At 36.7% G+C, this 26,896-nt stretch overlaps 1 protein-coding gene across 12 annotated transcripts in view; it reads right to left on the bottom strand.

Annotated features, from left to right (window-relative positions):
- Positions 1-4,645: 4,645 nt before the first annotated feature.
- DLG1 (discs large MAGUK scaffold protein 1) overlaps positions 4,646-26,896 on the bottom strand; it is a 257,730-nt gene continuing 235,479 nt past the window's right edge. For all 12 annotated transcript variants that reach the window (XM_047789292.1, XM_047789308.1, XM_047789319.1 and 9 more), the window contains 3 exons: positions 16,162-16,271; positions 9,798-9,889; positions 4,646-8,504 (listed from right to left, as the gene is read on the bottom strand). In XM_047789292.1, coding sequence (XP_047645248.1) covers positions 8,398-8,504; positions 9,798-9,889; positions 16,162-16,271 — 309 coding nt within the window. In that variant the 3' untranslated portion in view covers positions 4,646-8,397. The remainder of the gene's footprint in view (positions 8,505-9,797; positions 9,890-16,161; positions 16,272-26,896) is intronic.

Below are 26,896 nucleotides of genomic sequence, written 5' to 3'. Positions count from 1 at the left end.
TTCTGCAGAGATGGGCAAGAAGAGGGGTGGGAAAGCCCCCAACTGACTCAGACCTGAGCTCCGTGTATTACTTTGATTCTCAAACCGCAAAAGTTTTTCTTTTCCCCTGAGAACTCTCCTTGCAGTTCCAGACTTTAAAATTTAGAAGAAGATTTAAAGGATCCAAGAGTAACTGTGGAGATACAGCTTCAAAGCCTTTAATAAATCTCCACCTATTTCATTGACTATAAGATGTAATCGAAGTAGAAATCAGTTTAAAAAGAGGCTAAAATGTAAAGAAGTAAAATAAGGAATATCATACTTGGCTCTGTCGCTAAGACTTCTGGAGAAATTATTCTTACCCCAGTTACTTCCAAGGAGGGGTTCAGATGACATATAACAAAAACAGATGCACAAGGAAGGTAAAATAGATACCAAAAAAGCCACAAAGCATGTTCAGGGATGGAGTTATTATGCCAGGATCCAGAAAGGTAAAGACTAATTAAACAAAAAAAGTTTAGCAAATTTAGAGATTTATAGTCAGACCTTTTAATCCGCTCCTATCACTTTCTGCAGGTCCCTAACTCTACCAATTTGCAAGTTAAATTATTGCCAACACTTATGCAAGGCTGTTTTAAGCCCATTAAAAACCACAGCGGTGAAGACGACCATCTGTATAGAGAGGCCTGCAGGCTCTGGACAAGTAGAGAAGCCGTGTGCTCTGACCACCTGCCATGGGCACTTCACTAGTGCAGAGGTTTAGGAGAGGCCATCTCATCTGTAAAGACAGTACTGAGAGCACAGGCTCAGTACTAAGCGGACACCCCGTAAATACTGCAGGAATTCAGGCATCAAGGGCTATAATGGGGAAGGCTTCTGCAGGAGGGATCTAGGATGGGCTTGGGTGGGGAGGACACAGCAATGAGCGGAGGAGTAGGAATTTGCATGACTACCAGCCAGAAGGCAAGCACCATAGAGGGTATGTAAGAAGGACAACCAGCTGGGTGGGGTGGGTAGGTCATTTATTGACCATGTATTATGTTCCAAGAACTCTACTATACATATAAGTTGATTCGTTTGGATTTTATCCATGAAGGCCACTGAAGAGAGGAGACGCACAATCCAAGCTGCATTTTAGGGAAAGTCATCTGATGGGTGATTGGATCAATAAGGAAGCAGTTAGATATTGCAATATGACTTAAGAGATCACTGCAACATTCCAGGCCAGGGGGTGAGGGAGGGTTAAGGACCTGGATAAGAGTGATGACAGTGGAAATGAGAGCAAGGAAAATATGATGTTAAAGAAGAATCAATAGTATCTAGTGACTGGATATTTGAGCAAGAGAAATGGCAAGAAGCACTAAAGTTAAAAACCTGGGTGACAGAATATCCTATTAAGTACAACTAGTATTAGCCATAGGTTAAAAAAAAAAAAAGTTAAAAGTTTAGCAAAGCTTTTTCCCAATAAGAAAGTCGTCAGGAATGTCAGATAAACTAGATCTGAACCAAGCACTGAACTTTCAGAGAAAGAAATGGATCTATCGTCAAGAAATATCTTTTCTAATCTTAAATACCACTAGGGAAGTAGATATTTTTGATCAAATGACTCTCACAAAATTTAGGAAACCTTTTTGTAGAGATTCATAGAGTGGAACATATGGGACTTTCCTCTTGTTTTTAGCCCTCCCATCTGTGAGATAAATGAACCTAATTTTAGATGTCCTAAAGAAAGATTACATCACTCTAATCTTTCCTTCCACCAGAAAATCACTATATCTTATTTCACATGCTAATTGCTTTGTGCATTGACTTCTACATAGTTAAAAAAAATCATTCTACTGTAGTTAAAAACTGTCCAAATGAAACTTGTCATTAATAGCTGACTAGCAGAAGTAGGGATGATTATATGCTTGAGTATTTTATTCCTACTTTGGGTAAACACCAGGTAGTTCCTAAGGTTTAGTCGAGAACCAGTTTAAAGGAGTGACCTAAATTTTTTTTGAAAACACACCCAGGAGAAATCAAGTCATATTGTGATAAGAATAGGAAAGACCAACAAGACTGAGCGTGCTGTCTGCATGCAAAACGGTTGTGTGTGTGTGAAACTGATCAATGGTGGTGGTGGGGGGGGGGCGCCCAGCTCTGGTTCAAAGATTCCTTAAGTATGCTGCACTAGAATTAGATTTCTGTTAATCACATCATAACAGTAATATTTAAGAGGCAGAGAGGTTACCACCTAAAGAAAATATGGTAGTTAATAATTAAGAAAAAGAACAGGAGTTCCCGTCGTGGCACAGTAGTTAATGAATCCGACTAGGAACCATGAGGTTGCGGGTTCGGTCCCTGCCCTTGCTCAGTGGGTTAAGGATCCGGCATTGCCGAGAGCTGTGGTGTAGGTCGCAGACGCGGCTCGGATCCTGCGTTGCTGTGGCTCTGGCGTAGGCCGGTGGCTCCAGCTCCGATTCGACTCCTAGCCTGGGAACCTCCATATGCCGCGGGAGCGGCCCAAAGAAATAGCAAAAAGACAAAAAAAAAAAAAAAGAAAGAAAAAGAACATACAATCCCTTGGTGTTCAACAGACTAGATTTTCTTAAAAGTTTAGGGCTGTCTCCATGTGCTGTTTTCTAAATTACAATAAGGCTATTAGGCAATTTCATGTTTCACAAAGAGCTGTTTCATTTGTTGCTCAGACTACTTTCTTCTCATTTACTATTGTCCCCAACAGACTAAATTTCCCTTAGGACTCTAGCAATGGAATCCAGCTCCTGGATCATGGATGTTATTTCTGAAAATTTGAAATTCTACATGTTCCAAGTTGCCTATTCTTGCAGTCTGCTACTTTAGGCACAAGTTTTTTTTTTTTTTTTTCCCTCTATAAACTGGCTGCATTTAAAGTTTGTTTTAGGAGGATAGGCTCCTATGCAAGTGGCAAAGTGTGTGGATGCTCACAGTAGAGATAAACGGGGTTGGGGAAGGCCTGTCATGGGTGTCAGATCAGAGACCCATTTCCTGGCTTTGCAGGCCTATAGTTGTAACAAAGAATAAAAGCATAGTGCGAAACACTGGAAACAATCCAAGAGTTCTTCAATTATAGCATATTTATAAAGTAGACAAACTATTGATATGTGCAGTAACAGGGATGAATCTTGGATTTATTTTGCTAAGTTAAAGGAGTCACATGGAAAATGCTACATATGACTCCATTTATATGACACTCTGGGAAAGGCAAAACTAGCATAAGCACTGAGAAAAAAAATCAATTGTTGTCAGAGTTGGGGTCTGGAGGAGGTACTGACCACATGGAGGTAAGAATGAGAAATTTTGGGGGTAATGCAACTGTTTTTTTTTTTTTTTTTTTTTTGCTTATTAGGGCCACACCTACAGCATATGGAAATTCCCAGGCTAGGGGTCAAATTGGAGCTACAGCTGCTGGCCTACACCACAGCCACAGCCACACCACATCCGAGCTGTGTCAGCAACCCACACCACAGCTCATGGCAACACTGGATCCACAACCCACTGAGGGAGGCCAGGGATTGAACCCTCATCCTTATGGATCCTAGTCGGGTTCGTTAACCGCTGAGCCACAAAGGGAACTCCCTGTTTTGTATTCTTGATTGTTGGGGGTGGTTACATGACTCTATGCATGTGTCAAAACTCAGAACTGTACAACATAGAATTTTACCATACAAAAATAAAAATACAGTAAGAAGGTTAGAATAGTGGCTTCCCTTGCAGTAGGTAGTGACTGGGAATGAGCTGAGGGGTGGGTGTCTGGAGTGCTGGTCCTGTGTTTTTTTTTTTTTTTTTTTTGAGCTTCATGCTGGTTATAACATGGACAGTGCTGGTTTGTAAAAATTCAGGTGTATGTACACTTATATTAAAGCATTATGCATATGCTATACTTCAATAAAAAGTAAACAAAAGAGATGATGAGACAGATTCTAGCCTTCACTGTCTCCCTAAGTTTTCCCATACCTGTTTACTACTACTAGAGGTAATAGAAATGGCTAAAAAATCCTACTGTGAAATTCTCCCTGGTAAGGTTCGGTACCGGTTCTAGAAGTCTCAAACAATAACACCAGGTTACCTGACCACCAACTCTTGTTTACAACGCTGTCTAGCGGACTAGGATTTGTTTTGCCGGCTCAGGTAATGATTTTTGGGGGTGGAATGAAGAAAGCTGGTAGAAGCAGAAAGTCAATGAGAAACTAGTCAGTGAGTACGTAGTGACTATTCTATCCTCTTAATTAAATTGAAAGAAAGTATATCTTATCTGGGCAATTTAAGTAATTTTTTACAGGCCTGTTTCTAGACTCAATAATTAATGCTCTGGAGAACTCCTAGGGACTGTAGGGTCTGACACTGTAGAGACACGAGAATGGCTTATGAAATCTTGATGTCTTCCAGTGCCATGTTTAAAGTTGAGTTGGGGTAGGTCACAGTCACAGCATCTCTGACAAAGAGTAGGAATCTTTTGAAAAAGAGATGAGTAATCATAATTATAGGGACTGAAATGTAAGTGATTTAACTGAAAGTCTGTCAAAATTTCTCTACAGGTTAGAGAACAGTGGACCATATTCTTCTTTCTCAGTCTTTTGCAATCATAAACACACTTCAGAGCAAGGGCAAGAACAGATATTAAGTCAAATATCAGATGCTATGATGGGTGTTCTGTGCACACTTTATTTAACCCTTATTAATAATCCTGTAAGGTACTCAATCAAATCTGATTTAAAATATGGCAAAAGGCTCAGGATAATCTATACAAGGGGGCTTGGAATAATTCCAGGCTTCTTACTCCAAAGGGAAAGGGAACTGACTTTTAGAATGCTCCCTTTATTTGTAATCTTATTGATTTTCAAAATATCTCCATTTTACAGATAGGTAAACAGAAACTGGGATGATATGACTTGTCCAACTAACATTACACAGCCAATGGCAGAGCTGGCATTCAAGTCAAGCTCTGATTCGATAGCCCACAGCCTTCACATTTCAGTACTTCACTGTCAAAGCCAAAGAGTGCTATGTTGAGCAATTCTGGAGGGAGATGAATGGAATTATCAACACTGGACTAAAACTGACAACCTAAACCTCCTTCAGAAGTGACTTTTGTGTCCTCTGTTATCTTTCAAATTTGACCACCTCAATAGAAGAAATTCACCGCTACATACTTTCTCTTAATTAGTAATTCAAATCTCAAGGGATTGAATAGCCCACTAAATTCAGCTCACAGCATGGGAGGAAAAGGAACTGGAATAGAAAAGTCACTGTTCAGGGAACAGGGAGTGAAAGGCTCTAATCCTGGCTCTGTTCCTGATTTGCAGTGTGGCTTTGATCAGGACACAGGATCTCTGGGCTTCTGGTTCCTCACTTGTAAATTAGGAGTATTTAAGGCAGAATCTTAGATGGTAACTGTTTAAATAATTTAGAAGATAAAATTTCCTCATTAGTAGAGTCCCCAAATTGCCACATGTGGAGTTTAAATACTATGTAGTGATTTAGCAGGTATTTGTTAACCAGGGTGTATTCTGTTGGAATAAGTAAGCCCTTCAAGATTGCTCCCATCATTTTTTGGAGAGCTCTGCACAGATGTGGAATAAGAAAGCAATCAGAGATGTGTAGTCACATTTAAGAGGCATTTTTACTGTTGCCAAGTTAATATTAAAAAGGATGTTAAAATATGGAATATTTCATAAAACATTCAAAATATCATTATTCCCTGTGTATTAGAAAAGTGGACTATTCCAATGAAGAGTGTTTCATTTTTGGTTCTAAAGAGGTTCTTTCCTTGTACATCATTGGGATGGTGCTGGCTGACTTGTTCCCCAGAAATAGTCCTTCCAGCTGTGATGGTAATGACTTGGTCTGTCCTTACCATGTAACTCTGGGCAAGGACCTTCATCTAAGTCTATCTTTAGCTGTAAAGGAGCACTAACAAACAAAATTTAAGTCTTAGTACCTTACATAGTCGGGGCAGAAAAATGAGGCAGCACAGTATATTTGGAAGAACCTGGGGCAGAAAGACTTTGATAACAATACCCAGCACTGCCATTTACTAGCTAAGTAATCTTGGCCAAGTGATTCTGCTTAAGCCTTATAGTGGGGTTAGTAACTCTTACCTTTTTGTGAAAAATTAAATGGTAATATACTAAGGTGGTAATATACTAAGGTGGCTAAGCAATTAGTACTTTTATTAATAATTCTATACAATCTAGAAAGGTGCACAGAAGTATGTTCTTACAAAAAAATCACTTAACAAGGACATTCAGAAAGCAATGTAACATACATTTAAAGACATAAATGGCATCATATTTTAAATGCTTGATATTTTACAACATCTGCCTTGTAAATACTTCAAAATGGCTTATGCTGAGGTCTTGCTGTAAGGTGATTTCTGGGGTTCTTGTTATAATTTTACAATAATTTTCTTTTAATATGTTTGTTTGGTAAGAACTTACTATATTTAGCATATAACAGCTATGGTTTATATTTCAATATGTTAACATTTTTAACTCTAAAACCCACAGAAGTTTCATTAGGTTGCCTAATGACTCTTGAATTCAGTTTACAAATTATGTGATGCCTCAAATTATTCCAAGAAAATGTTAACTTGTAAAATAATTTTCTTTCAGAATATAAGACACATTTAACATACAGATTTTACAATAAAGTTTATTAGCTGTTCTCCTCTTTCTCATAAATGGAATGGATAATGTTCATAATTCTTTACAAACCAGTACTCATTTGTTCAAGAAACTGTAATGAGGAGGTTGTCAAAAACACATATTTAATAAGCAACTCCAAAAAAGCAATGGGAAGCCAAACAATATTATTAATATAAAAGACCAGAGAAATTGATTTCTGAAATTGTTACCTACTTTTCACTAAAATTTCTTAGTTGCTCACCATGAAGATTTATGCAACTATACTGCAGAGCAGCTATGAGAGATGAGAGGTGTGCATACTGAGGGGAAAACACTTATACACATGAAGCTTTTACCTGTTTGCCTATTAATGAAAGGAGAAGCTGAAGGAGAGGTGGAGACCAAATCCAAACCAATGTCAAGAACAAGGGTAACAACCAAAAAAATCCCACCCTCCCCCCAAAACCCCCCACAAAAAACCAACTAGGAACCATTTGAAAACTTTAGTAGAAGAGAGGAGAACACGCCCATGTTTTTACTCATAACGTAATTTTCCTAAAGGTTTCTTTCCACAACCACTGTACCCCCATTTTCACTTCATGTGATTAAGGAAGATAAAGTCTAGTCAATTAATATTTAATTTAAAAAACAAACAAAAAGAGTAGGTGGCAAAAGAAAAAAATATATTTTAAATATATATATGTTTATGTGTGTGCAACTATGTAAAGAAAATAATTCCCATAGTTACAGAGTTTAGTTAAAGAAAGTTTTATATATATTTATATATATATTTTTATTATAACAAAATAGTCAGTTATTGTGGGTAAAATAGTCATTAAAATCTGACCCCTAAGAAGACATTTAAAGTTTTAGACCATGAATTGGACTCCTTTCCCACTGCCATAATGATTACTATATCACCACTATTATGTCTATTTTGTATTTATGTCTGATATTTTCTCAACCTTATGTGTAAAAGGTGAGCTCCCCTAGCACCTAAACACGGCCTCAGTTCAGAAAGTGTGATGATCATTATGTATGAACAACTCTTGTAAGACACTATAAATAGCGTTGCACAAATAGGTTAAAAACATTTAAACACTTATTCCTAGCAAATCTATTGGGGAAAAAAAACCACAACTTCAAACAATAAAAGACTTTAAGAAGAATTCTTATGAAAAATGAATATTCCTTGGGAAATTATAAAAGTTAACCCATTTAATTAATTTTGAAATTAAAAAACATGTATTTACCTTATTTGCCTCTAATGAAATATTTGCTTTGATAACTGAAGTCAATTGAGAAAAGGACTTGAGAGCTAATGTATTGGCCAAACCATGCTATTAAAGTTAAGCATGCATTGATGCTCAGAGATTACTGAATCACTGATCAAAACCACTTTTCTTTAATTTATACTACAATTTGAAAAGAATGTATATAAAGCTTTTCTGAAAATCTCTTAAAGTTACTTTCCCTTAAACATTAAGGAATTGTACCACAATTTCCCCCTCTCCCCAAATCCTATTAATAGCTGGTCAGGCCATTCCATCTTCATTCGTGAAAAATGGCCACAAACCAATTGTGACATAATACAGATGCTACAACTTGAAGGAGACACTAAGACGTCTAAAATAAGTGCAACTGCAGATGATGGTGAGTGGGACATGATTCAATATGGAGGAAGTATTGAAGACAGATTCCAGACGGAAAGGGCAAAGAAGTGTCAAAGAAAATGAGACTGTGGAAAAGAGAAATAGAGAAACATCAGTCCTCATAACTTTTCTTTTGCTGGAACCCAAATGTAAGGACCAGACTGTTCTTCTATGATCTGCTTCACTTGGTTGTAAATGTCTTCCAGCGTATCTCCCTGTACAATAGCTGTAATGACAGAAACAAAATCAGAAATCTCCATTAAATGTCTATCTTCACCATTCAAATCACTGGTCAGTTAGAAGCTGCATTTTAGAAACAGTTATACATTCAGGCAGATATCATTTATGTATTATTTGCTTAGTAAAAACTGCTCATTTAATTGATTTTCTTATTTGTAAAGTATAAGAAATTTATCAAAAAGCAAGATTTGGTAATTTTTATTTTATTTGGGAAATATACACACTGAAGTATTTAGAGACAAGGGCATCTGTGCGCAACTTGAATACTTCAGGAAAATTTATAAGTGTGGTAAAATGTTAACATTTGGGGAATATGGGTGATAAGTATATGAGAACTGCTGGTACTTATTCTTGTGATTTATCTGCAGGTCTGAAATTTAAAAACAAAAACAAAAATGCACAAGAGTAACACCATGATACTTAATAATACTTATATGAACTGAAAATATAAGCTAATAATTATTTCAAATGATGAAATAAACAACAACACAAATCTATCCAAAGAAACCTAAGGAGGTTTGGGGATTGGTGTGGTTACTGCTGTGGCTCAGGCCATAGCTATGGTGCAGGTTTGATCCCTGGTTTGGGAACTTCTGCATGCTCTGGTGTGGCAAAAAAAAAAACAACAAAAAACCCCAAAAAAACCTAAGGAATAATTTACAAAATAAAATGAACAAGAGAAGATTATTTGCGAACTGCTACTCACTTTTTTAAAAAACAGTATCTTAAAATGGATCAAAATTTATAAAGGACAGGAGAAAAGTCACTTTCAGAGAAGAAATCAAGTCTCAATGTTTTCCTCTGGTCAAGTATGGATTATTCCTACAAATACTGTCCTTATCAATAACCTAAGAAACACTGAATTTTAAGATTCCTCATCACTATAGCCTAGATTAGATGAATTATTCTGAAAATGATAAGACTCATTATTACTACTGGCAAACATGGGCACAGTTCAAAATCCATTTTTTTTCATGTGCGGCATATAGAGGTTGCCAGGCTAGGGGTTGAACTGGAGCTGCAGCTGCTGGCCTATACCACAGCCACAGTAATGAGGGATCCGAGCTGCCTCTGCAACCTACACCGCAGCTCATGGCAATGCCAGATCCTTAAACCACTGAGTGGGACTAGGGATCGAACCTAAGTTCTCATGGATACTAACTGGGTTTGTTACCACTGACCCACAATGGGAACTTACAAAATTCACTTTGATGGGTCAGTTTATATGGCGCCAAAGCAAAATTCTAACATAAAGGGCACTGCTATACATGATGCCAACCTGTGAAATGTTCAGTAAATTCTTGTTCCAGTTTCATGGCTCTCTCAAATGTCTTTCTGGCTTGTTCTTCTGTCAGACGCTTATTCATTTCCCTGTGCAAATAAATTTAGAAATTGGTAATTACATTATAATACCTTGGAAAAAAGATGGCAAAGGAGAGAAGATACATGTAAGATCATGAAAAGTTGAGAATCTTAATGTCATGAAAAACTATATTCAACAACCACTATGGAAAAGAAAACATATGGAGATACCTTAGAAAACTATACATAGAACTACCATATGACCCAGCAATCCCACTCTTGGGCATATATCCAGACAAAACTTTCCTTGAAAAAGACACATGCACCCGCATGTTCATTGTAGCACTATTCACAACAGTCAAGATATGGAAACAACCCCAAAATCCATCAACAGATGATTGGATTAGGAAGATGTGGTATATATACATACACAATGGAATACTACTCAGCCATAAAAAAGAACAAAATAATGCCATTTGCAGCAACATCAACGGAAGTGAAGTCAGAAAGAGAAAGACAAATACCATATGATTATCACTTATATCTGGAATCTAATATATGACACAAATGAACCTTTCCACAGAAAAGAAAATCATGAACTTGGAGAATGGACCTGTGGTTGCCAAGGCGGAGGGGGAGGGAGTGGGGTGGTTGGAGAGCTTGGGGTTAATAGATGCAGACTATTGCCTTTGGAATGGATAAGCAATGAGATCCTGATGTGTAGCACAGGGAACGATGTCTGTTGGTTATGATGGAGCATGATGTGAGAAAAAAGAATGTGTACATGTATGTGTAACTAGGTCATCATGCTGTACAGTAGAAAATTGACAGAACACTGTAAACGAGCTATAATGAAAAAAAAATCGTTATATACATACATAAAAAACTCCCTTGATTCCTTAAAAAAAAACCAACTATATTCAATCACTGAATATGTAGCTTTATACCTGAAATTATAGAAAGGTTTCAACACATTTCTGCACTAGCTCAAGACAGTAAAAAAAACTGAGCATTAATTTGACAGTTTTGACTTTGATGAAAATTTCATATTAAACACTGACTTACAGATCTACCTACCAACTCATAGATAGTAAAGGGGATATATGAACTTATTAAATAATACCACGAGAAAGTGATCAGCAAAATATAGCCTGGGGAAAACTCTACAAAAGAAACGAGTTGGTTTCTTCAACAAAGAAACTGAAAAAAAAAAAAAAGATATTGAGGGGGAATCTGTAGATTGAAAGACTTAAACCAACTATCATGAATAGACTTTGCTTGGAACCTGATCCAAATAAACTGAAAAAATGAAACTTATGAAGCAGTCAAAAAAATGAACTATTTGATGATATGGAGGAATTGCTGTTTCAGTGTGACATCATTGTGATTTTTTTAATAAGGAATTTTATCTTTCAAATATATACCAAGAAATATGGATGAGATCACATAATGTCTTGGATTTGTTTCAAAATAATCCAGAGTGGAGGGGTAAGGAGGTGGAGGGACAGATGAAACAAGATTGGTCATAGTTGATAATTACTGTTGCAGTTGGATGATGAGTATATGGAAGTTTTTGCTCTGTACTTAAAAGGGAAAAGCTTTCAATATTTCACTATCTTTGATAATTTATTAACCTTCATCCGATAAAGGAAAATTCCCTTCTAAGTTTACAAAATGTTTTTGTCATGAATAGATGTGAATTTTATCAAATGCTTTTTCTTCATTTATTAAAATGATCATATGCTTGTCTTCCTAAAATCTGTTTATGTGGTTACACTACACTGATTTTTTTTCTTAATTGAAGTATAGTTGATTTGCAATATTGTGTTAGTTTCAGGTGTACAGCAAAGTACTCAGTTACTCTGTATACTTTTCAGATTATTTTCCATTATAGGTTATTATAAGACAGTGAATATAGTTGCTGGTGCTATATAGAAAGTCCTTGTTGTTTATCCCTTTTATATGTAGTAGTGTGTGTCTCTTAATCTTGAACACCCTAATGTATTCCCCCCCCCCACTTTCCCCTTTGGTAACTATAAGCGTAAGACTATGTTAGGGTTAGGGTTCACTGATTTTTAAAAATTAATTTAAAATTTTTGGTAAAATATATGCAACATAAGAGTTACTATTTTAGCTATTTTTTAAAGTTTCACTTCAGTGGCATTAGTACCTTCACATTGTTGTGCAAACATCACCATTATCTATCCCTAAAATTCATTTCATCTTGTAAAGACAAAACACTATTCCTACTAAAAATAATTCTTCATTCTTGCCTCCCCCTAGTTCCTGGCAACTACCATTTTACTTAGTGTCTCATAATTTTGACTCCTCTAAGTGCTTCATGTAAGTGGAATCACACAGTATTTGTCTTTTTGTGACTGGCTTACTTGAGTTAGCATAATGTTTGAAGGATTCATCCATGTCGTAACACAGTGCAGAATTTCCTTTTTTTGATATGCGTATACCATATTTTTCTTATCCATTCATCTGTTGATGGACATTTAGTTTCTTTCATGTTTTAGCTATTATGTATAATGATATCACAGACATGAACCATCTCCAAATATCTCTTCAAGACTTATTTTTGGATTTCCTGTCATGGCTCAGAGGAAACGAATCTGACCAGCATCCATGAGGACACAAGTTTCAATCCCTGGCTTCACTAAGTGGGTTAAGGATCTGGCATTGACGTGAGCTGTGGTGTAGGTCACAGATGTGGTTCAGATCCTGCGTTGCTGTGGCTGTGGCGTAGGCCAGCAGTTGCAGCTCTGATTCTACCCCTAGCCTGGGAACCTCCATATGCCATGGGTGCGGCCCTAAAAAAAAAAGAAAAAAAAAGGCCTTACTTATTTTGGGTATATACCGAGAAGTGGAATTGCAGGATCATAGCTGGTACAATGCTAAGAGCAGAAATTAACCAAATTTAACAGTTCAAACTGTCCTCTAGAAGCTTCAAAACTTCAATGAACTCGTGAATTCCAAAATACAGTTGACCTTTGAACAATGCTGGGGTTAGAGGTGCCAACGCTCTACACAGTTGATAATTCACGTGTAACCTAACAGTCAGCCTTGATATACTGGTTCATCTGAACCCATGGTTCTGCATCCACAGATTCAATCAACTGCAGCCTGAGTAGGAATGCAGTATTAACTACTGAAAAAATCCATGTTTAAGTAGACCCAGTTCAAGCCTGCAATGTTCAAGGGTCAACTGTAGTAACATCAGACAGATTCTGCAAGTACAACTGTTTAGGTGGGGAGATGGATTCCTGGTGTTTCCTACTCCTTCTTCTCTCTAGCTCCATCACTAATTAATTTTACATGTTAACCCAGCCTTGCATTCCTTAAATAGACCAACTTGACTGTTACATTTTATCTTATTAAAATGACTGCCTATATTTTGGTAAGGATTTTTGCATCTATATTGGTTTGTCACTTTCATTTCCTCTGAATTTTTGTCAGGTTTTGGTATTAAATTAATGCCCATAAAATTAAAGAATCTGTATAGGACTGTGTACACACAGGATTTGTATATAACTTCTTAGCTTTTGGCAGAATTCAGTAAGTCCTCTCAGCTGAATGTTTTATTTGTGGGATGGCTTTTTATAACAGAGTCAAGTTCTTCAGTAGGTACAGCCTTAGATTTTCTATTTCTTTAAAATTTTCTGAAGTATAATCACAAATGTATATCTTTTTTTTTTGGTCTTTTTGCTATTTCTTGGGCCGCTCCTGCGGCATATGGAGGTTCCCAGGCTAGGGGTCCAATCGGAGCTGTGGCCGCCAGCCTACGCCAGAGCCACAGCAACATGGGATCCGAGCCGCGTCTGCAACCTACACCCCAGCTCACGGCAACGCCGGATCGTTAACCCACTGAGCAAGGGCAGGGACCAAACCCGCAATCTCATGGTTCCTAGTCGGATTCGTTAACCGCTGCGCCATGACGGGAACTCCACAAATGTATATCTTGATGAGTTTCCAGTAACTTACACTTAACCTGTATACCTGGTATGTAAGGTCGAGATACAGAACATTACACAAGTGCCTCAGAATCTGGGTGTGTTCACTTCAGTCACTAACCTATCCTCGAAGAGGATTTCTATAAGCAACAATTAAATTTGGGATCAGAGAGCAAATACATTTTTAGGTATCGAGTTTTTTCCTCCCTTTCTCCCTCCTCCTCTCTCTCTCTCTTTTTTTTTTAGGGTCACACCTGCAGCGTATGGAAGTTCCCAGGCTAGGGGCTGAATTAGAGCTGCAGCTGCCGGCCTACACTGTGGTCACAGCAACACTGCTAAGCAAGGGCAAGGACTGAACCTGCATCCTCACTAACCCACTGAGGCACAATAGGAACTCCTGTGTTAACATTTCTAATGTCTACTGGCTGTGTAGTGATATTCCTGTATTCATTCCTGATATTATTTATGCTTTAATTTTCTTTCCTTGATCTTTCTTTTTAATGATTTATATTATTTCCAAAAAATTTTTTTGATTTTGTTAATCTTTTCTATCATATATTTGTTTTTCCAGGCTACTACATCTGCCAAATTTATTTACTTGACAATTTTATTGAGTTCAAAACATTTATGAACTTATGTGATTTCTTCTTTGACCCATTCAGAATTTCCAAATATTTGAGGATTTTCTAGTGATATTTTAATTATTTATTTCTACTTTAATTTCATTCTCATCATGGAATATTAGTTTTTAATAATTTGAAATCTATGGCTTAGCATATAATTAGTTTTGGTAATTAAGTATACTTGAAATCAAGTTGTAAATTTTATAGATGTTGAATGCAATGGTCTACACACATCAGTTAGGTAAAGCTTCTAATTTGTTGCTTTATATCCTTAGTGATTTTTTTCTCTGTTTTTCTTATTCTATTATTTTGTGGGTGATTTGTTAAGTTCACCCACTATGACTATGGAATTATTATTTTTCATGTATAGTTGTCAATTTGTGTTTCAGATATTTTGAGACTCTGCTACTAAAAGGGCAAAACAAACATATAAATATATCTTCTTGATGGAGTGAACCTTTTACTTTTATGAATATCCCTCTTTACCTCTAGTAATACTTCTTCTTTTTAGGGCTGTCCCTGCAGCATATAGAAGTTTCTAGGTGAGGAGTCGAATCAGAGCTTCAGCTGCCAGCCTACACCCACAGCCATAGCAATGCGGGATCCAAGCCTCGTCTGAGACCCACACCGCAGCTCATGGCAATGCCAGATCCTTAACCCATTGAGCGAGGCCAGGGATCGAACCTGCATCCTCATGGCTACTAGTGAGGTTCTTAACCTGTTGAGCCACAACAAGAACTCACATCTAGTAATACTTCTTACCTTAAAGTATACTTTGAAAGTAATATAAACCAGCCCAATCTGATTTTATGTTTGCATTGTATATGTCTTTTTTCTATTCTCTTTTGGATTTCCATAGATATTTCTATTTAAAATGTGTCTTATGAAAGCAGGTCAAAAAGATCCTCATGTGAGAGGTAACCTCTCTATACCTGAAGAAAAGAAGCATCCTTATCTCTGAAGATGCAGGGAAGTTGAGAGGAATTTGAAAGAATAGGACTAGTTTCCACTAGTTTACTACTTTCAGGTCATACTGTCTGATCCTATCATATTTTCCAATCACTCTCTACTCTTTATCTAACCTCGTATAAAAATGTTAAAGTTTAAACCATTTCTGTGGGTCTTCGTTTCCCTGTGAAAGGTCCTATGTCACACATAAATAAATTTGCATGCTTTTCTCATTAATCTGTCTTTGGTTATAGAGGGCCAGCTGAAAACCTAGAACAGTAGAAGGTAAAGATTTTTTTTCTTTTCTACAAATGCAACATATACTATTTTTTATTCCTCTATTCTGATAATTTTTGTGTTTTAAGTGGACCATTTATTCTAGCATTTAATTAATGAAAACCCTTGGTTAATTTATACTCTTAATATCTGTATCCTCTTTGCCTCACTTTTACTATGTTTATATTTGCTCATTCCTCTCTACTTTTTGTCCTCTCTTAGGTAAGTAGTTATACTTTATTTTATTCTCTTGATGGTTACCCAGAGCTGCATTTCCCAGCTAAGTAGGTACTAGACACATGTGACTATTTAAACTTAAATTTAAACTTAAAATACCTTAAACTTCAGTATATTAATATAGATGATTATGATAGTTAATATCAAGAGTGCTTATTTAATCCTCACAACAACCCTCTGAGGGGGGCATACTATTATCTCTATTTTATAGATAAAAGAATTGAGATGTAAGAAGGGCAAGTAAATTACCCAATCTAATAAGTGATAGATGTGAGGTTGTTCCTTAGGTATTTACACTTACATGATATTTTCCATGGATTTGGGTTTAATAAAAATGGAGATTGGGTAAAGTTGTGCAATCTGTAATCTCTTTATGGCATTTCCAGACACATCAAGGATACAATGTTTGCCCTAAAACAGAGGGAATAGAGAAGAAAAACAAGTGAACCAAGTATTTTCCATTTTATCAACAGTACATTTCCTACAAGTACAAAATCTGAAATATGATATATATTTGGATCTTGTTTAAGCAAACCTGTCATTTCTACTATGAAGACAATGAATGATGACTATAGATAATTATTTTCCCATTCTCAAACATTCCATTTAAAAAGGAATGAAAATAGAGTCCCCGTATTCCCAGCTTTTGTAGACCAGTAACCTTTCAAAATGGCAAGCAATATGGGCTTCCTATCTTTTATTTTGCTGAGAAAGGGCACTAAAAAATACCCTAAGCTACTATTTTACCATAGCCATCATTTCATAAAAGAATGTATGATCAAACAAAAAGGTAAAAGCCTAAGATAAAGGAGAATCTTTACAAGTGAAAATTAAATAAATTTAAATTTGTGAAACCTCAATATTACTTTTCCTATTTTTCATTTTATTGAGGATCAGCAAAGACTTTATCACAAATTGGAGCATTTAGGAACCCCGGTTCTGAATTTAAGATACTTTCTTTACATGCTTAAATTCACTTCCAAAGGCCATTTAGATTTTTAATAAAGATGAGCATTTCAATGTTAAATAGGGTGGTATTTCTAATTTTATCAAATATTTTATTATAACACTTAAAATCAGGTATGCCTCCATAATGCATCTTGTAATCTAAAGGGCTTGAATCTACTTCACGGAATGATAATTTAAAGTTAGCAGGTGGAGTTCCCGTCGTGGCGCAGTGGTTAACGAATCCGACTAGGAACCATGAGGTTGCGGGTTCAATCCCTGCCCTTAGTCAGTGGGTTAACGATCCGGCGTTGCCGTGAGCTGCGGTGTAGGTTGCAGACGCGGCTCGGATCCAGCATTGCTGTGGCTCTGGCATAGGCTGGTGGCTACAGCTCCGATTCGACCCCTAGCCTGGGAGCCTCCATATGCCGCAGGAGCGGCCCAAGAAATAAAAAAAAGACAAAAAAAAAGTTAGCAGGAATATTCAAAATAAATTTATGAATACTTCAAACATAGAGAAAAGTAAATAAAATAATGGATACACATGTACCCACCATTTTCTTTTATCAGATATTACTATTTTACCTGATTGCTTAAGAAATTTAAAAAATGTTTACACTGGAAGCTTAACCACCCTGTATCACCTGCCCAATTCTGGGCTGTATCATGACACAGAAATAAATTTAATATTTTATCTTTGCTTTATTTTATCCCCCTCTCTCTATAAGTACACAACAATTTAACAGTAAACTGCAGATGTAATACCTCTTATTTCTTAAAAACAAAGAGCACCTTTTAGATAACCACAGTATAATTTCAGCTGGCCATCTACTATCCTTTACTGCCAAAGAGAAAAAAAAAATTTCTTGTTCCAGGATCCAATTCAGGATCACACATTACATTTAGTTGTGATATCTCTTTCATTTCCGTCAATCTAGCACATTACTTTAGTCTTTGTCTTTCATGATCTTGGTACTTTTGAAAAGCATGGAACATTTTTTGCAAAGAATATGCTTTAACCTGGGCTTACCTGATGTTTCCCATCAAGATGGTAGGATATACATTTTTGGTAGGAATACCACAGAAGTGATGTTCTATCCTTCTCGGTCCATTGTATGTGGAAGCATATGATGTCTATTTGTCCCTTTACTAGTAATGTTAATTTTGATTACTTGTTAAAGGCTTTGTCAGATTTCAACACTGTAATATTATTTCCCTCTTATAACTGATAAGTATTTGGGGATGGATATGTTGAAACTATGTAACTACTAATTTTCTCATAAGATATTATTTACTCATTAATTTTACCATATAGTGATTCTTGCCTGAAACAATTACTGTAACAGTTATTGTCAAGAGAGATTTTCTAATTCCATCATTCTTTTTAATTACTACACATTCTAATAATGTAAGGCAAGTTTTCTATCCATTTATTTATTCATGTATTTATTTATACCCTTATGGACTCTTGGTTCTTATTCTCTATGTTATAATCAATTATCATCATTTATTTTAATATTCAAATTATCCCCAGGCATGGTCACTGGGGGGGCGCCCTATGGGGTTGGCTTTGATATCTTTTTGACATATTCATTTCATTTTTTAAGCACTTCCTTAATTTTCTGGCATAGCAAAACGTTCTAGGCTCATTTTATACTTTCCCAGTGGAATCAGTCATTACTCTGGATCTTTTTAATGGAGGATGGTATTTAGAAGCCAAGATCTAGACATTGGATATTCTCATTATTTACCGAAGAGGCATCATTTTTAGGCCTTCTCCGTGGACAGAGCAAGAGAATGTATACACACTCTATTTCTGTATCTATCTATATTAAGTTGCATGGGTTTATATTCATATCTCTAATTCCGATCCAATTATCACAGAATTGACTCTTTGTTTCTGTACTTGTAAAACCCCTTCTTTGACAGAAACCTAGCTCCCATTAATTGTCAATACATCAGTTTAGTTGCTCAGCTCTAAAATATAGTTTCAGACCTGTTAGCCTTCAGCACTCTGAAAAACAAACCTACCAATTAGAGTTCAATATCTGTTCACAAGTTTTCCCTGTCTTCAAGGATTCTTGGGATTAAGACTTCTCTGCTCTCTTTCCCTCTTCAATGCAGTTATTGGAAAATTAATTTGGAAATAATGATTTGAAATACAGTCAGACTAATTTAGTTTGTATATCATCTTGCTTTTCTTACATCTTTCCTTTTTGTTTTTTTGAATATACAAAATGTTAACAGTTCTAAGTCAAAATTATACAAAAAAGTAGATGGAGAAGTGTCATCCCTTCTACCTCAATCCTAATTTCCCATCCTTTCCACTCCTCCCTCTGCAGGTAACTGATCTCATTAGTTTCTGATTTATCATTTTTATATCTTATTTTGGTGTAAACTGTGTATGTATGTATATATATATTTTGTCTTTTTAGGGTTCCCAGGCTAGGGGTCCAGTCGGAACTGTAGCCGCTGGCCTCGGTACCACAGCCACAGCAACGCCAGATGTGAGCCGCATCTGCGACCTACAACACAGCTCACAGCAAGACCCTATCCATAACCCACTGAGTGAGGCCAGGGATTGAACCTGTGTCCTCACAGATACTACTCAGACTCATTTCTGCTGACCCATGACGGGAACTCTGTATTTACATCTTTTGTCTATATTCTATTAGATTTTTAGTCTCTATTCCATCAATTGTTGAGTTTTAATATTTTGGAAACATCAGCCCTTTGCTTGCAATTTTTTTCTGTTGTTCTTTGACACTGGTAATCATGTTTTCTAACAGTTTTTGGAAGTTTTTTTTTTTGCCAAGCAAAAATCTTTTTATTTTCATGTGCTCAAATTTATCTATCTTTTATTTTACCCGAATTTTGACTTGAAGTTAAAAAACCTTCCCTACGTCTGGGTTATATTTTCTTCTTTCAATTGTATTAGAATCAATTTTTGTGTATGGTGTGAAGTATGGCTCTAATTTCTCTTTGCTCCAGTTGTTCCAGCTGTATTTATTAAAATGCCCCCCCCCCCTTGATTTTCAGGGTTGCACCTATGGCATACGGAAATTCCCAGGCTAGGGGTCGAATCAGAGCCAGCCACATCCACCGGGGTTCTGAGCTACATCGCAGCTCACAGCAACATCGGAACCTTAACCCACTGAGCAAGGCTGGGGATCAAACCCGTATCCTCATGGGTACTAATCAGATTTGTAACCTGCTGAGCCACAACAGAAACTCCCCAAAAGCCCATTATTAAAAGCTCCAGTGATTTGAGATTGCACCTTTATCATATATTTTCATATGTATTTGGGTCTTTCCCAGATTCTCTTTTCTATTTCTACTGCTCTGTCTGTCCTATTCATGGACCAGTAGCACACTGTTTTATTTTATTTTTTCTTTTTAGGCTGCACCTAAGGTATAAGGAAGTTCCCAGGCTGGGGTGGAATCGGAGCTGCAGCTGCCAGCCTACATCACAGCCACAGCAATGCAGGATCTGAGCAGCATCTGCAATCTACATCACAGCCTACGGCAATGCTGGATCCTTAACCCACTGAGTGAGGCCAGGGAATGAACTCACATCCTCATGGATACTAGTTGGGTTCTTAACCCACTGAGCCATGATGGGAACTCCCAGCACACTGTTTTAATTAAGACACTTTATAGTATTCTTTAATATTTGGTACTGCTAGAATCTCTTGTAGCTTTTCTTTTTGTGTTGCCCTGGCTTCACACATGAACTTCAATTCTGTTTGTCCAACCCCATAAAAAAATTGGTAGTTATTTTTATCAGGATTGTATTCATATATAAATCAGCTTAGACAGAGCTAGCAACTAGTACAATGTTAAACTGTTATAGCTAAGAACAAGAGATACCTTTCCTTCCATTTGTTCAGCTCTAATAGTCTCTATTTTAGGAGTGTTTTACAGATTTCCTCAGGATAAGTCTGCATATTTTTTCTTTTTTTGTCTTTTGTCTTTTTAGGGCCGTACCTGCAGCATATGGCGTTTCCCAGGCTAGGGGTTGAATCAAAGCTGTTGCTGTGGCATACGGCAGAGTCACAGCAATGCCAGATCTGAGCCACATTTGCAACCTACATCACAGCTCAAGGCAATGCCGGATCCTTAACCTGCTAAGCAAGGTCAGGGATTAAACCTGCAACCTCATGGTTCCTAGTTGGATTCGTTTCCACTGTGCCAAGATGGGAACTCCCTAAGTCTGCATATTTCTCATTAAGTTTACTAAATATTTTATCTTCTATTTCTTACAAATGGGGTTTTCTTTATCATTATCTTCTGATTACTGTTCATGTAAATGAAAGCTATTAATCTCTGCATAGTGATATTATAATAATACTATACTTTAGCTTTCATTTTATGTCTAATTTTTTAATGAACTTATATTTTACAAAATAAATTTTATGATAGATTTTGTATGGTTTCCAGGTATACCGTATTACCTGAAAAAAAGAGAGTTTACTTCTTTTCCAATTCTAATACCTCTAATTGATTTCTATTGTCTACAAGCTTTGACTAATACTTTGAGTAGTAATAGAGATAAGCGCAAAACATGCTTGCCTTGCTCCTCACCATAATGCAACTGCTTCAATGTTTCTCACATTAAGGATTTTTTCTTTTTTTTCTTTTTTTGGTTTCTAGGGCTATACCTGCAGCATATGGAAGTTCCCAGGCTAGGGGTCAAAAGGAACTGCAGGTGCCAGCCTATACCACAGCCACATCCTCATGGATACTAGTCGGGTTCATTACTGCTGAGCCACAATGGGAACTCCACATTAAGGATTTAAAATGAAGAATATTCATCTATTCATCTCAATCTCTTTTTATCTTCAAAAAAAATGACAACGATCTATTTTTGATTCCCCTCCCAAACCCCAAGAAGGCACCGAATGTTAGCAAAAGCTTTTCAGGCATCTATGAGAATGTACGATTTTTCTTTTTGGATCTGTTGATGTGCTAGATTACATTATTGGATTTCCTAATATCAGCTGACTTTAAATTCCTTTAATCCCATTTGGTCATGCACATTATTTTTGCAATGTGGTATTGGATTCTGTTTATTAAAGAACTTAACCCCCCCTTTTTCTTTTTTGGCTGTGTTTGCAGCATGTGCAAGTCCTGGGCCAGGGGATCTAACCTACACCAAGCAGTGACCTGAGCCACAGTAGTGACAAAATGCTTCTGTATCAATATTTATCAGTGATATTGGTCTATAATTTTCAGTTTTCATCAGGTTTAGATATCAATATCAGACTTGCTTCATAAAAATAATATTCTCAAACAGTATTTATAGAGCTTAAGAATAATCTAAATAACCCTTTAAGATTTGATAGAATTCCCTCATAAAGTCATCTAGGCCTGATGTTTTTTGTGGGATAGTTCCCTGATAACCTGCCATATTTCTTCTAAAGATTTCTTTTTCCTATAGAAAACTTTCCATCTCTAATAGGTCAATTTTGGTAAACTGTTTTTTCCAGGAAATTATCCATCTCAACCAAGTTTTTAATTTTATTTATAAAAGATAGGCAATGTAGTCTTTTAAGATTTCATAATATTTCAATTGTTATGTCTTACTGTCATTACTTGTGCCTGTTATTTGTGATTTTCCCTTAAAAATGTTCAGGTTTGTCTATTGTGTTATTTCATTTTTTAATATTTTATTAAAAAATTTTTTTTTATGACCATACCTGCAGCAAATAAAAGTTCCCTGGGCTAGGGACTGAACCCAAGCTGCAGTTGTGACCTATGCTGTAGCTGTAGCAATGCTGGATCCTTTAACCCAGTGCACTGGGCTGTGGATGGAACCCACGCCTTCACAGCAACCTGAGCTACTGCAGTCGGATTCTCAACCCACTGAACCACAGTGGGAACTCCTGTTATTTCTTTTTAGATTTGTTTTTCTACCTTAATTTCTTAAAAAGTCTTTTTTGTTAATTATTTTTATTATAAGGAATATATGCAAGCCACAAAAAATTTAAGTAGTTCAGAAAGCATATAAAGTTCTGTTTTCCCCCAAAGCACTAGGAGGACTGTCAGTTCCAAAAAAAAAAGGTCCAAGTTCCCACTGTGGTGCAGCAGAAATGAACACAACTAGTATCCCATGAGGACACAGGTTTGATCCCTGGCCTCGCTCAGTGGGGTAAAGGATCCGGTGTTGTTTTGAGCTATGGCTGCAGATGCAGTTTGGATCTGGCATTGCTGTAGCTGTGCCTGTGGCTGTGGTGTAGGCCGGCAGCTACAGCTCTGATTTGACCCCTAGCTTGAGAACTTCCATATACTGTGGGTGCTTCCCGAAAAAGACAAAAAAAAAAAAAGAAGAAAAAAAAGGGCTCAATTAAGGCACAGCTGACACACAATAAACTGTAGGCATTTAAAGTATACAATTCGTTAAGTTTTAACACGTGTATACACCTTGAAATCATCACCATGATCAAAACAATAAATATATCAACCACCCCCAAGTTTCATGCCTCTTTGTAACCTTTCCTTTCCATCTCCAAGCAACCACTAGTCTGTTTTTTATTACTGTAGCTTAGTTTGAAATTTCTAAAACTTTATAGGAGTTAAATTATTCTTTATGAAGTCCTTTATTATCTGGCTTCCTTTACTCAGCCTAACTACTTTTGGATTTATCCATGTTGTTATGTATATCAATAGTGTACTACTTTTTATTGCTGAGTATTATTCTGTTACAAGAACATGCCATAATTTATTCATCCATTCACCAGTTGAGGCACATTTGGATTTTCACCCCCAGTGTTTGCCCATTATAAAGAGATGTTATGAATATTCATGCACAAGTCTTTGTACGGACATAAGCTTTCTTTGCTCCTATCAAAACTTGGTAAAGGTCATTTTAAAAACTAGACATTCCGTACAGCCACTATGGAGAACAGTTTGGAGATACCTTAGAAATCTATACATAGAACTTCCATATGACCCCACAATCCCACTCTTGGGCATCTATCCGGACAAAACTCTACTTAACAGAGACACATGCACCCGCATGTTCATTGCAGCACTATTCACAATAGCCAAGACATGGAAACAACCCAAATGTCCATCGACAGAGGATTGGATTCGGAAGATGTGGTATATATATACAATGGAATACTACTCAGCCATAAAAAAGAATGACATAATGCCATTTGCAGCAACATGGATGGAACTAGAGAACCTCATACTGAGTGAAATGAGCCAGAAAGACAAAGACAAATACCATATGATATCACTTATAACTGGAATCTAATATCCAGCACAAATGAACATCTCCTCAGAAAAGAAAATCATGGACTTGGAGAAAAGACTTGTGGCTGCCTGACGGGAGGGGGAGGGAGTGGGAGGAATCGGGAGCTTGGGCTTATCAGACACAACTTAGAATAGATTTACAAGGAGATCCTGCTGAATAGCATTGAGAACTTTGTCTAGATACTCATGTTGCAACAGAAGAAAGGCTGGGGGAAAAATGTAATTGTAATGTATACATGTAAGGATAACCTGACCCCCTTGCTGTACAGTGGGGAAAAACAAACAAACAAAAAAAAACTAGCCATTCCAATGGGTATATAGTGGCTCCTCATCATGGTTTTAATCTGCATTTATCTAATGACTGTGCTGGAATATATTTACATGTGCTTACTGGCCATTTAAATATCTTCTTTAGAGAAATGTCTTCTCAAGTCCTTTGTCCATTTTAAAATTGAGTTGTCTTTATTATTGTGAGGAAAGAATTCTTTATATATTCTGGATATAGTCTTTTGGGAAATACAGGATTTGAAAATATTTTCTTCTAGTTTATGGCTTGTCTTTTTATTCTCTTAACAGTGTTTCCCCCCCACCCAAGAGTAAAAGTTTTCATTTTGATGAAGTCTAATTTGTCTATTTATTTTTCTTTTATGGATTGTGCTTTTGGTCTATTATCTTAGAAATCTTTGCCAAACCCAAAGTCATGAAGATTTTTTCCTATGGTTTCTTCTTTAGGTTTCTAAGTTTCAGTATTCACATTTAGGATCTATTTTGAGTTAATTTCCTTTTTAAAGAAATATTTTTATGCCGCACCTGTGGCATATGGAGCTTCCCAGGCTGGGGGCTGAACTGGAGCTGTAGCTGTGGCCTACACCACAGACACAGCAGCACTGGATCTGAGCCACATCTGTGATTCACATCGCAGCTTGCGGCACTGCCAGATCCTTACCCCACGGAACAAGGCCAGGGATAGAACCTGCATCCTCATGGATGCTTGTCAGGTTTGTTACCGCTAAGCCACAAAGGGAACTCCCATACTGACTTGATTACTATATTTTAAAAAATCTCAAAATCAAGTAGTGTGAGCACTTCAGCTTTTTTTCTTTTTTGAGGTTATTTTGGCTACTCTAGATCCTTTGCATTTTCATATGAACATTAGTATTATTAGCATGTCAATTTCCACAGAAAGATATGCTGGGACTCTTGATTGAGGTTGTAAGGTGCCTACAGATTAAGTGGAGAAAACTGATATATAAACAATATTGAGCCTTCTAATCCATGAACATAGTGTATCACTTCATTTATCTAGATCTTCTTTGACTCAGTAATCTTTGTGTACTGGTCTGCAATTCTTTTGGTCAGATTTATCTCTAAGTATTTAATATTTTTAATGCTAATATTTTTCAAAATTTCTATTTATTTATTTATTTATTGTCTTTTTAGGGCCACATCCACAGCATACGGAAGTTACTAGGCTAGAGGCTGAATTGGATGCTGCTCATGGCTATGCCAGACCCTTAATCCACAGAGTAAGGCCAGGGATCAAAACCATATCCTCATGGATGCTAATCGGGTTCGTTACTGCTGAGCCACAATGGGAACTTCTCAAAATTTCATCTTATGATTGGTCTAGTATATAGAAATACAACTGATTTTTGTATATAGATCAGTACTGTAGCCTTACATTTTGCTAAACTTATTTGTTCTAGTAGTACTTTTTTTTGGGTAGCGTGTTATCAGATTTTTTATACAATCATGTTGCTTGCAAATGAAGGCAATTTTACTTCTTCCTTTCCAATCTGGATGACTTTTATTTCTTTTTCTTGCCTCACTGCACTGGGTAGAACCTCTAGTATAATGATGAAAACAAGTGGTGAGAGTGGATATCCTCGAAATGTTTCTGATTTTAGGGAGAACCACTGGGTTATCATTAAGTATGATGACAGCTGTAGTGTTTTTGGAATGTTATTTTTCAGTTTGAGTAAATTCTTTCCTATTACTAGTCTGTGGAGAGTTTTCCTCAGGGACGGATGCTGGGTTTTGTCAAATGCTTCTTCTAAACTACGTAGATAATCACATGGGTCTCCTTTTTTAGTTTAATATTGTAACTTACACTGACTGCTCTTCTCACGTTTAAATTTACCTTGCATTCACTGGATAAACTATACGTTATGGTCATGACACAGTGTTTCTATACTGTTAGATCAAATTTGTAAAATTTTTATTTAGAAATTCTGTATGGAAATAGTTAAATCACAACAAACACTTTTAAACAAAACCTTATTCACTTTAAATTTTTAAAATTTGGCCTCTGACGAAAAACGGCTGCAGAAAAACATTTTAATACAAAATGACATAAAATTAACTTTCCTCAGGCTGAACAGCCCTTGATTTGGTGGCAGGATCCATTAACAAATGTCTGGTCCCCGGGAAAACTTACTACATGGGGTAGCGGATATGCTTGTATTTCACCAGGTCATGGATTACAACCTGTTTGGATTCCATCAAGAAGAATCAAACCGTATCATGAATGAGCCAGTGAAGCATCCCTTGACTCCAGACCCCAGAAGAAGGATGATGGACGAGAACATACTAAAGAGACCCAGATTCATGATTTGGGATCCAGAGCTGCCCACCATGGATATAGCAACGATGTCTGTGACACCAACTCGTGTGTCGCTGCCACAAACCCGAAGGGCTCATCTTCCCACTTGGGGTCAGATCAAACATCTAACCCAAGAAGCCAAAAATCTACTAAGAAGAGAAGGAAAGCCTCTCACTCCAAATATGGTCCTAGCTGTCTTTACTTTGGTTTCTATCACAGTGAGTATTCC

This window comes from Phacochoerus africanus, chromosome 1, assembly GCF_016906955.1.
Source record: "Phacochoerus africanus isolate WHEZ1 chromosome 1, ROS_Pafr_v1, whole genome shotgun sequence".
NCBI lineage: Eukaryota > Metazoa > Chordata > Mammalia > Artiodactyla > Suidae > Phacochoerus > Phacochoerus africanus.
This window is presented reverse-complemented; position numbering and strand designations above follow the sequence as displayed.